We start from the raw sequence: 12611 nt of genomic DNA, 5'->3' as shown, positions 1-12611 counted from the left end.
ACTGAACCTGCTTGGCACCATGTAGCCCTGGGAAAGGAGAAAGGCGGTCACAGCTTGCCCTATATGGTGATGCCAGCAGACTGTGCACTGTACTGTGCAACAGAAAAAGGTGCACTGAGGAGGATCGGCTGCTTCTTCCCATTGTTGCTTCTTTAGTAAATCCCCTATGAGTTTTTAGTCGCTTTCTAATCTACAAGTTAAAGGATATCTCATTAATTTTACAGACATATACATATACTGTAACAATAGGAAGGAAGTCTTTCACCAACCACTAATACTGTCAAGAAAGCGTTGTATCGATCTAGTATTATTTAATGAAGACGGACAGCAATTTTAATACAATCTTCTTTTCCAAGACCTTTGACAGACCTTAGGCCCATTTTCCACCTTTATGTCTAGGAAAGTATAAGTAAAACACTTTTGAGGGCATAAAAAACACAAGCTTCTTGTTAAGGTGTATCAGTAGCCAGGGAAATCTGCTGTGCCCCTTTGAGGGTCATCTAACTAAGGCATGGAGAAAGAAACTGCCTCAAGTCAGTTTCTATCACCTCTGCAGGGAAGCTGGCCATGCAAACCAGGACATGGTTCAAAGTGAAAAAGAGTGTGGTTAATAATCATGCCAGAACACCAGGTATAAGATGTAAGGGCAAGTCAGGCATTCTGTACATTGCTTCTCCCTTCAGTTTGGAAAACTCACTGCAGTAGGGTTTTGACTTATCGTTTCACAAGACAGCTAGGAAGGCCAGGCACAGTGGCTCACGCCTGTAATCCCAGCACTTTGGGAGGCCAAGATGGGTGGATCACGAGGTCAGATCGAGACCATCCTGGTTAACACGGTGAAACCCTGTCTCTACTTAAAATACAAAAAATAGCCGGGCGTGGTGGCGGGCGCCTGTAGTCCCAGCTACTCAGGAGGCTGAGGCAGGAGAATGGCGTGAACCTGGGAGGCGGAGCTTGCAGTGAGCCGAGATCGCGCCACTGCACTCCAGCCCGGGTGACAGCGAGACTCTGTCTCAAAAAAAAAAAAAAAAAAAAACAAGACAGCTAGGAGGAAAGCCTGTATGCTTTGGAAAATGCATATCTTGTGTGTTTACCCTTTTAAAGGTAACTATACTTTGAAACAGGTGAACTGCAGAAAGTTAACAAAGACTTCTTTTTTTACCATGTTTACGTTTCTAAGAATTCTATGCATTTCCTAGGGCATACATGCAAAAGCCTTCACATTTCCCCCTTTTTAAAAGAGATATTTCTCAAACTTATACGTATACAGTTCAGTAGTGTTAAGTACAATCACACTTGTTTTGCAACAGATCTCTAGAATTCTTGCAACACAAGCTCTGTACCCACTAAATACAAATTCACCCTCTCCCCTTCCCCCAACCCTTGGCAACCACCTTTCTACTTTCTATTGTATGATTTTGACTACTTTGGATACTTCACATGGAGGAATCATATAGCATTTGTTCTTTTGTTGGCTGGCTTATTTCACTTGGCATAATGCCTTCAAGGTTCATCCACATTGTACATTTGACAGGATTTCCTTCTTTTTAAAGGCTGAATAATATTCCATTGACTGTATATACCACATTTCCTTTATCTATTCATCTGTTGATGGACATTTGGGATGCTTCCAGAACCTCTTGGCTATTGTGAATAATGCTGCTATGAACATGGGTGTACAAATATCTCTTTGAGATCCCGCTTTGGTGGTAATTCTTATGGTAATTCTGTTTTCAGTTATTTGGGAAACCTGTGTACTGTTTTCCGTAATGACTGCACCGTTTTACATTACCACCAACAGTGCACAAGGGTTTCAACTTCTCTGCATCCTCCCCAATACTTGTTATTTTTTTGTTCTTCTGATAGTGGCCATCATGATGGGCGTGAGACGATATCTCATTGTGGTTTTGATTTGCATTTCCCTATAATTAGCAATGTTGAGCATATTTTCATGTTCTTATTGGCCAATTGTATAACTTCTTTGGAGAAATGTCTGTGCAAGTCCTTTGCCCATTTTTAAAAATTGAGTTATTTGGTTTTTTTGTTGTTGAGTTGTAGAAGTTCCTCATATATTCTGGATTTGGGCTCCTTATAAGATAGATGATTTGCAATTATTTTCTCTCATTCTAGAGCTTGCGTTTTCACTTTCTTGATTGCTTCCTTTGACACACAGACATTTTTAAGTTTGATGTAGTCCCGTTTCCTTCCTAACCATCTTTAAGTGTACAGTTCAGTGGTGTTAAGTATATTCATCCAACCCTATCTTGCAGACCAGATGACAAACATATTAATGAAAGAAATACTACCAGTCATTGACGCAACAGAGTCTGAACATAGGCTTAGAGGCATTCAGAAACATTCCAAGATATTTATAAGCAAGAGCCACAGGAGCATGAATTCCTCAGAATATGTAGAATTATCTAGATTTTAGCCTATCTGACAAGTTTCTCTCCCTATTACCATAACAAAAGTCTTTTAAACCACTGTATAAACTGAGATATTTAAGTTAATCACCTGCCTTGCAAAGAACCTTGACTAATGAGTAAATAAAGTTCAGACAGTTGTAAAGGGAAGACGGGATAGCTCTTTCACTGTAGAAAACATTATCATTATATACTATGTAACAGCGTGCAAATAATACAAAATAATATTATAAACTATAGGCTATTAGATTACTAGTCCTTTGAAAAATATTTCTGGAAGGCCGGGCACGGTGGCTCATGCCTGTAATCCCAGCACTTTCGGAGGCCAAGGCGGGTGGATCACCTGAGGTCAGGAGTTCAAGAACAGCCTGGCCAACATAGTGAAACCCCATCTCTACTAAAAATACAAAAATTAGCTGGGCGTGGTGGCATGTGCCTGTAGTCCCAGTTACTCAGGAGGCTGAGGCAGGAGAATCGCTTAAACCCGGGAGGTGGATGTTGCAGTGAGCCAAGATAGTGCCACTGCACTCCAGCCTGGGGGACAGAGCGAGACTCCATCTCAAAAAAAAAAAAAAAAAAAAGAAAAGAAAAATATTTCTGGAAATGTGCAATGAAAGAATTCTAAGTTCTAGGCACTGTAAGCATTTTTTCTTTTCTTTTCTTTTTTTTTTTTTTTATTAGACACAGAGTCTCACTCTGTTGCCCAGGCTGGAGTGCAGTGGTGTGATCTTGGTTCACTACAACCACCACCTCCTGGGTTCAAGCGATTCTCCAGCCTCAGCTTCCCGAGTAGCTGGCATTACAGGTGCTCACCACCATGCCTGGCTAATTTTTTATTTGTAGTAGTGACAGGGTTTCATCATGTTGGCCAGGCTGGTCTCAAACTCCTGACCTCAAGTGAGCTACTCGCCTCAGCCTCCCAAAGTGCTGGGATTACAGGTGTGAGCCACCGTGCCCGGCCAGGCATTTTCTTTAAAATGTTCTGCATATATTTCCTATATGATCAGACCTTTAAGCAAAATATCTGATCTTCGGAAATGCAAAGGGATTTCTGGGTATAGGAAAACTCTTGTTTTCTTATAATTACAAAATATATTTTCTACATCATAAACTGATAGTAAGTAAGAGTATCATGTCCTTGTAACAACTAAACACTGGGGCAAATGTACTGACTGATAAGCCCTTATGAAAGAATACACATTCATGTTATAAAATAAAATACATCTAAAACCATGGCCAATATTCAGCCAGGAAGTACCAGTCTGGGCCCATAGGCTGTTTCTGCAAGGCCTGAGTTCTGGTCAGTGTCTGTGCCTTACCACATGTTAAAAATTTTGATTATAATCCCTATGTATAGTGCTATAGAACCACTAATGGATAAACATAAAAAGATAGCTCAAAAATGTCAGACATAAGAAGATATTACAAGCTGGGCCAGGCGGCCAGCACCTGTAGCCCCAGCTACTCTAGAGGCTAAGGCAGGAGGACTGCTTGAGCCTAGGAGTTCAAGGCTGCAGTGAGCTATCATTTGGCCACTGCACTCTAGCCTGGGCAGCAGAGCAAGACCTAGTCTCTTAAAGAAAAAAAAAAAGGCATTACAATTACCAACAGGTATCTGTAAGAGAAACTTGTGTCTCTTGCTGGTACCGAATAGCCTTCCTCAAAGACTGATGAAGCACTCTCATGCTAAGAAATGCACATCTGTAAATATTATCAAATGCAGGCACTTAGAATAGTCTAGTTAACAATTTATAGTAAGCTAGTATATATTAAAGCAAAAGCAAAATACTGCCTAGATATGAATGTTTTAGGGGGTTGCTTGGCTGGTGGCCGGCTTGGGTTTCGCTTGTACATTCAGCACATAATCATGCCGGAAGGATGAACGAACAGTGCGATTCATCAGTGGCTGAAGGGGGCGGAAGTTGTCCACCATTCTTTTCTCTTTCTCCCCTTCGGAAGTGAAAAGCAGGGTCCGAAATTGCTCAAGCTAGAAATAGAAACAGAAAGCATAAATAATTTCAATAGAAAACTCGCTTTACCTCGTGAATAAATTACTTTCATTTTTACAATTCTGAGCATTCGTTGCAAATTAGATACAGAAGGAGAAGTTATTTCTGGGTAAGAACGCCTTCACCACTTGACAGGGAATAAAATGCCCAGTGGTGGTGGTGATCCTGATGGTGGTCCTGTGGGGAGGAGAGCAGCAAGAGGTGGTGAAACCAGGAGGGCACTTGGGATCCAAAGACTTGGGGCAAAGGCCCTGTCCCCACATATTATCCATTTACCAAGGATGAGTTAATTCATCTCTTTCATTCTCAAGAACTTCCTCTTTAAATGAGCAAAACAGCCAGCTTACAGAATGAGAAAGGAAAGCCCTGATGCATATACTAACAACACCAAAAAAAGTGGGTTTATAAAACAATTTAACTGAATCATGAACATAAAATAAGTATTATTGATTGCTCACTGCACCTGGGTATTGTGGGCAAAGCAATGAATATAAATGTCTTTTTTTTTTTCCTTTTCTTTCTTTCTTTTTTTTTTTGGTTTTTTTAAAGACAAAGTCTTACTCTGTCACCCACCCAGGCTAGAATGCAGTGGTGTGATCATGATTCACTGCAGGCTCAACCTCTGGGACTCAGGTGATCTCCCACCTCAGCCTCCCAAGTAGCTGGGATTATAGGCACATGCTGCCACACCCAGCTAATTTTTTAATTTTTTGTAGAGACAGGGTCTTGCTATGTTCAGCCCAGGCTGGTCTTGAACTCCTGGCCTCAAGCGATCCTCCCAGCTAGGTCTCCCAAAGTGCTGGGATTACAGGTGTGAGCTACCACACCAGGCTGCATGTAGGTGTCTTAATTGGAGACAGGATGCTCTATGCTGGTGCTGTCCAATAGAACTTTCTGCAATGACGGAAATGTCCTCTGCACGGTCCATTACGGTAGTCACAAGCCACATGTGGCTACTGGGCACTTGAAATGTGGCCAGTGTAACTGAGGAACTGAATTTTACTTTTAATGTATTTATATTTAAATGTAAATGGTTACATGTGTCCAGTGGTTACAATATTAGACAATACAACTCAATGCAAAAGGAGCAACCCAGAATATCAACGGCTTGTTCTCTGATGTGGCTGCAGTATCAACCAGTAGCCCCTTGGTTTCAGACCCAATTGTGTTATGAAATACTTTACTTAGGCCGGGCGTGGTGGCCTACACTTGTAATCCCAGCACTTTGGGAGGCCGAGGCGGGTGGCTCACCTGAGGTCAGAAGTTCGAGACCAGCCTGACTAACATGGTGAAACCCTATCTCTACTAAAATTACAAAATTAGCTGGGCATGGTGGCGCATGCCTGTAATCCCAGCTACTGAGCCCAGGAGGTGGAGGTTGCAGTGAGCCGAGATCGCGCCACTGGACTCTCACCTGGGCAACGAGAGTGAAACTCCATGTCAAAAAAAAAAAAAAAAAAGAAAATACTTTACTTCAGGCCAGCAGGAAAATCCATTCACATTTCCCCTCATTCAATCTGCCTCATTGTAACAACTGAGAAGACAGCCTGGGGCACAGTAGACAAGCAAGCGAAGAGTCATTTGCAACAAAGACTTCAGGGCAAATAGAGCTGAAGAGGCAGAACTACGACTGAAAGCAAGCAATGAACATATCACACAGCGGCTGTACATGCAAATTACACAAAAGCCCTCACTAATTAGAAAGCTGTACAAGTAGTTAATGTTTCTTTTTATTCAGCTAATTGCAGAAGATTAGAAATAGTCTAAGTATCAAAGATAAATGACATCTGATCTATGAAATGAACTAGTATATAGTCCTTAAAAATAATACTGAAGATGTTCATTATCTATAAAATGTTCCATGCAGCTGGGTGGGGTGGCTCACACCTGTAATCCCAGCACTTTGGGAGGCCGAGGCGGGTGGATCACGAGGTCAGGAGTTCGAGACCAGCCTGGCCAACACAGTGAAACCCCATCTCTACTAAAAATACAAAAAATTAGCCAGGCGTGGTGGCGGGCGCCTGTAATCCCAGCTACTTGGGAGGCTGAGACAGGAGAATTGCTTGAACCTGCAAGGCAGAGGTTGCAGTGAGCCGAGATCGTGCCACTGCACTCCAGCCCAGGCAACAACTAGAGACCATCTTAAAAAAAAAAAAAAAAAATGTTCCAGGCATCACTGAGTGAAAAGAGCAGCAAAATGGTATGTACAGAATGATTCCATTTTCATACAAAAATTGTGTATATTTATATAGATAAAAGACCATAAGGACTTATGTGCATCTGGACAGACAAGAGACCAGAAGGATTTCCCCAAACAATGATAGTGGTAAAATTATAGGCAACTAGGATAATATTATAGATGACAGGTAGCACTGTTTTCCTTACTAAATTTTCAGTGTTACCGTAAGTTTTATATTAAATTACATTCTAGAAGTAGCCAGTACAGTTAGACCAGAAAATACAATTTTAAATTATATAATTGAAAAATAAATTTTAAAATTTTGTTGAAATTGTATTTACAAAGTCCTCACATGGGCCACTGACCCTCTGATGTATTTGCTTTATTTGTTTTTCAATGTTATGTCCATTTGTTTTTCTAGAAGGAATATAAGTCAAGGAAATGTGTCAATTTTTTAATCCAAAGAATAGAAACAAAAATGTATAGGCCACAAAGCCTATACATTTGCAGGCATAAAAGGATTTTCCTATGCTTATCCTAGTACTTTCATGGTGGTAGTTTTTACATGTAATATATCTGGAATGTATTCCTGTGTAAGGTCTGAATGATGGATCCAATTTTTTTCCCCCAAATGCCTGCTCAATTATTCCTCAACAGCATTTACCGAATACTGAATACTCTATCTTTCCTGCCTACTGAGTTGAGATGCTATATTTATCATAAAATAAATTCTCATATGTATTTGGATATATTTCTGAAATTATTATTTTCTTCCTGTGATGGTTAATTTTATGTGTCAACTTGATTGGGTCATGGGATGCACAGACAGGTTAAATACTATGTCTACGTATGTCTATGAAGGTGTTTCTGGAGGAGATTAGGATTTAAATTGGTAGACTGAGTAAAGTGAATGGCCCTCCCCAAAGTAGATGGGAGTCATCCAATAAACTGAGGGTCTGAATAGAACAAAAAGGCAGAGGAAGGCTGAATTTGCTCTGATTGCTTGAGCTGGAACATCAATCGTCTCCTTTCTTTGGAGCTCCTGGTTCTCAGGCTTTCAGACCAAGATAGAAATCTACATTATCAGCTCTCCAGCTCTCAGGCCTTTGAACTACACCACTGTCTTTCCTGGGTCTCCAGCTTGCAGATGGCAGATTGTAAGACTTCTTAGTCTCCATAATCACATAGCCAATACCTTATGATACAACTTTATCTATCTTTTTCTTTATTTATCTTTATAGGGTTATAGAGTTAAGGTTATTTAACCTTTATAGGGTTATTTATCTAACTTTGTCTTTCTTAATTTTTTTTATCTTTATCTATATCTGGTATGGTTTGGCCCTGTGTCCCTACCCAAATCTCACGTCGAATTGTAATCCCCCTGTGTCAGGGGAGGGGATCATGAGGGTGGATTTCCTCCTTACTGTTCTCGTGATAGTGAAAGAGTTCTCATGAGATCTGACAGTTTAAAAGTGTGTGGCACTTCCCCTATCTCTCTCTCTCTCTTCTGCCGCCATGTGAAGAAGGTCCTTGCTTCCCTTTTGCCTTCTGCCATGATTTTAAGTTTCCTGAGGCCTCCCAGTCATGCTTCCTGTTAAGCCTGTGGAACTATGAGTCAATTAAACCTCCTTTCTTCATAAATTACCCAGTTTCAGGTAGTTCTTTATAGGAGTGTGAAAATGGACTAATATAATATATATCCTATTGGTTCTGTTTCTCTGGAGAACGCTAATATACTTCCCTTGATTGATCTCTTTATCCATGTGCCAGGAACATGCTATTTAATTATTGAGGCTTTATAACTTTGTGAGTCTAATTATTCCGTATTTTTCTAGAATTTTCCCTGGCTATTTATGTGTTTGTCTTTATTCATGAGTTTAGAAATAGCATATCAATTTAAAAATCCTATTGGCATATTTATTGGGAATACATAAATTTATGGTGAATAAATAATTCATGGAGAATGACAACTTAGGTTGTCATTTATGACAAAAAAAGGTATTTTTATGTCTTTTGATCCTATAATGTGTTAACTTTATTAATTCAAGCCTTCTTTTGTATCCTCCAGGAACATTTTAAGTTTTCTTATTAGCTTTCCTTGTTAAAATTATTCCGAAGTATTTTATATTTTTGTTTCCATTATAAATAGGAGCCTTTCTTACATTATATCTTTATATCATATCTTTTAGCTGATTGTGATTTATATATGTCAAATGTATTGATTTCTAGAAATTAATATTGTATTCCACTGATTACCAAATTATCTCTGATTTTTGTAGTCGTTTTTTATTGTTTCTCTAATTTATTTTTTATTTTCCAGTCTAACTGTACTGGCTACTTCCAGAATGTAATTTAATATAAAACTTAATATGGTAACAATCCTTTCCATTCAAAACCTACTATTTGCTTTTGAACTGAGATCAATCTCTTTTATCAAGATAGGGAAGTCTCTATTCAGCTCTGTTTTATTAAAAATTTTCAAAAACTGAATGGTGATTTTTACAAATGTCTTTTTAACTTCCCTGGAAATGATAATATGATTTTTCTATTTAGATCCACTGATAGAATGAATTACATTAATATCATTCTTAACATGAACCATACTTGTATTACTGGAGTAAAAGCTACTTGGACAAAGTGTATATTTCTTCTGATGTACTGCTGGATTCTGTTTCTAATATTTTCTTTTTAGCTTTTTTTTCTTTTATATTCTTCAGAGGGGGGTCCAATCTTTGGTGAGTGTTGGTATCAGTTATGCTGGCTTCATAAAAAGAATTTGGAAGCTTTTTTTCTTATGAAAATGCTTTATAATCAATAAAAATCCCATAAAACAAGTATGAGTAAATATTATTGTAGTTTATATTATACATTATACAGGATTTTGAGTGTTTGCATAGTAAATACTACTTAGACTTAGTTTCTAAGGGAAAAATAGATCCCAAATTCAAAAAATGGACTTACATTAAAGTTTCTGGACAAACATTGTTGAATTCTGTATTTATCCTGAGATTCCATAGCAGAATTCCCTTAAGGATTTTAAACAGTTTTGAACACATTCATTTCCAGCCTTCACTCTTCCCTTTAAAAGGGTCTTGATTTTGTATAGAGTTTAATATTTATATATAAAATACACAAGGCATAAGAAGACATATGTAATTGTCAAATATAAATGTAAAAAACTTATGTTCTTCTGTGTTTTAACTCTTCTCTCTAGTTAATTTGAAACATCCCCAAATTCATGTCCAAACTGAGACAAGACGTTGGTACACTTCAATAAAAATGTATAAGCATTACAAGATGTTAAAACTGATGCCACAGTCTGAGCCCAGCCTTGTTTCACATGGGCAGACAAGGATTTCCTTAGATTGAAATTATGGAGAGAACATACCTGATCATGATCAACCTCTACTGGTTGCTTCTTAATGATCCAGGTGACAGACTCGGAGAGGGGTGGGGTAGTCAGAGACCCTGAGTAGGTCCAGTAATCTGGGCAGGTAGGCATCAGGCAGGAAGGGTCAAATGACCCAAATTCCACAAGGGCGTCCTGGCCAAGAGAAGAGATAACTGAGTCATTATTTAGTAGTGAAAACCACTCAGGAATTGGACACCGAGGTGATGGTTCTCAGGGAGTATCTGGAGATCAGCAGTGGTCCAGAGGAGCTCCAGGCCTTTCCGGGCAGCTACCTGAAGAATCGCTGCTTAGGATGGTATCATGCCTGGCTTTGTTTCTGGAATTAACTGTGCATTTTTTATATTCCCCTGTGGGAAAACGGCCAAAACCATTTGATCTCTCAATTCTAGTGAGGTTCCAGCAGGTAGTCTCCTCTGAGTTTTGTTGAGAGGTTTTAGACAGCGGCCAGTGCATAAAGAAAGAGGCTTTGCATTTTCTTTTTTCTTTTTCTTTTTTTTTTTGAGACAGAGTCTCGCTCTGTCGCCCAGGCTAGAGTGCAGTGGTGCAATCTCGGCTCACTGCAAGCTCCGCCTCCCGGGTTCACGCCATTCTCCTGCCTCAGCCCCCCAAGTAGCTGGGACTACAGGCGCCCGCCACCATGCCCGGCGAATTTTTTGTATTTTTTAGGAGAGATGGGGTTTCACTGTGTTAGCCAGGACAGTCTCGATCTCCTGACCTCGTGATCCGCCAGCCTCGGCCTCCCAAAGTGCTGTGATTACAGGCGTGAGCCACTGCGCCCGGCTGGAGGCTTTGCATTTTCGAGAGGCTAACTGAGAATTGTCCTTTTAAGAAGAAATGCAGCTCAGGAGGAGCCAGAAACCTGGACTAAAAGGAAAGAGAGGGAAAAACAGGAAAATGGAGATGAGAGGAGAGGGTAAGAGGTAGGGACCAGAAGGACAGAGTGGGGGATGGGGGGAGATAATATACGGGCTTCCAGAGAGGAAAGGAGAGGGAAAGAGGTGGGGACCAGAGGGATACAGTGGGGGATGAGAGGGAGAAGAAGAGAATATATGGGCCTCCAGAGAGCAGCCCTTTGAGATTCTGAATATTGAAGAATATTGGGGGACTGGACAAAGGCATCCGACCTGAAGGATGTGGGTCAATGTTCTTTCTAGCTGGACAAGGCAAGTTTCTGTAGAACTGCTCTCTGCTCCCTGCCTGTGGGATGGCAGCTACAGAACAGAAGGCTGCTCTGGGTGTGTTCACAAGGACTTAGAAGGAGCCAGTGTCAGGAACAGAGGAGGGGACAGCAATATGTTCCTGAGTCCCCAAGTCCTCAGCGGCACTGCAGCAAAACCAGAAAGCTCACTGCCTACCCACAGAATGATGACTTCTGTACCCTGGAATCATAAATGGCAAGTTTTCTTCTAAGGCTGAATACAGTTCACCTAATTAAACTTCCCAATTCAAAGTGCCTTGGTAATGTCTCCGCTCTGAGATTGAAACATAAAAGTATATTTCAAGTAATTAAGGAAAACAAATAGTACCTTATGCTTAATTGACGGCAAAGTATCCACTAATTTCTGTAGCTCCTTATGATGTTTGCCTAGCTAAAGAACAACAAGTAAGAAAATATTACAAACAATGGACATCTCACTGTAGAAACTGTAACAGAATGTGAATTAAAATTAACTACCTGGTGATTACATAAAAACAAACTGCATGACTGAAATTACACTTAAACTTGTAATTTATAATTTTATAAACATTACTGAATTAAATTAGAGAACAAATCAGCAGGCTGTTTGCTGACAAGGTCAGCATGCCTGCAGTGAAAGGTGCCCCCTGCTTCATTTAAGTTCTTAAATTGAAATTAAAATTAAATAAAATGAAAAATGGTTCCAGAACTGCAGTAGACACATTTCAAGTGCTCAATTGCCACATGTGGCTTGTGACCACTCTATTGGGCTGTGCATTTTTATATCATTTAAAATACATTATTTTTTTTGGTGGTGGGGGGGATGGAGTCTCGCTCTGTTGCCCAGGCTGGAGTGCAGTGGCACAATCTTGGCTTACTGCAGCCTCCACCTCCCAGGCTCAAGCAAGCGATCCTCCTGCCTCAGCCTCCTGAGTAGCTAGGATTACAGGTGCGCACCACTATGCCTGGCTAATTTTTGTATTTTTAGTAGAAACAGGGTTTCCCCATGGAAGCCAGGCTGGTCTCGAACTCCTGACCTCAAGTGATCTGCCTGCCTCGGCCTCCCAAAGTGCTGGGATTACAGGCGTGAGCCACCATGCCTGGCCCTAAAATATATTCTTAACAATCCTGTACTTCAAGCACTATTTATCTTACCAATGTATGGATCCCAACATTCTTAAAGTAAATAACAATATTATACTGTTCTATCATTTCATCCTAGAATACAACACATCATTTAAAGTTGGTGAGATTTTTTACCTTTAAAAATACTCCTATCACAGCCAAACCATTTTCTTCCAGTGCTGCATCCTCAAAGTTTTCAAATCTGACTGCGTTCCAATGCACTAAGTGCAGCTGAAACACCATGAAAAGAGGGTTAACACATGACTATACAGAATCTCTCCAGAAT

The 12611-nt window shown here is 40.1% G+C and overlaps 1 protein-coding gene across 11 annotated transcripts in view; it reads right to left on the bottom strand.

Annotated features, from left to right (window-relative positions):
- Positions 1–280: 280 nt before the first annotated feature.
- Positions 281–12611, bottom strand: part of CA5B (carbonic anhydrase 5B) — a 107392-nt gene continuing 95061 nt past the window's right edge. For 9 of the 11 annotated variants that reach the window (XM_063804835.1, XM_063804839.1, XM_063804838.1 and 6 more), the window contains 4 exons: positions 12461–12556; positions 11550–11612; positions 10000–10155; positions 281–4410 (listed from right to left, as the gene is read on the bottom strand). In XM_063804835.1, the coding sequence (XP_063660905.1) occupies positions 4231–4410; positions 10000–10155; positions 11550–11612; positions 12461–12556 (495 nt within the window). In that variant the 3' untranslated portion in view covers positions 281–4230. The remainder of the gene's footprint in view (positions 4411–9999; positions 10156–11549; positions 11613–12460; positions 12557–12611) is intronic. The other 2 variants (XR_008541952.2, XM_063804841.1) reach the window with 2 other exon arrangements.

Source organism: Pan troglodytes, chromosome X, assembly GCF_028858775.2.
Source record: "Pan troglodytes isolate AG18354 chromosome X, NHGRI_mPanTro3-v2.0_pri, whole genome shotgun sequence".
NCBI classification, from domain to species: Eukaryota; Metazoa; Chordata; class Mammalia; order Primates; family Hominidae; genus Pan; species Pan troglodytes.
This window is presented reverse-complemented; position numbering and strand designations above follow the sequence as displayed.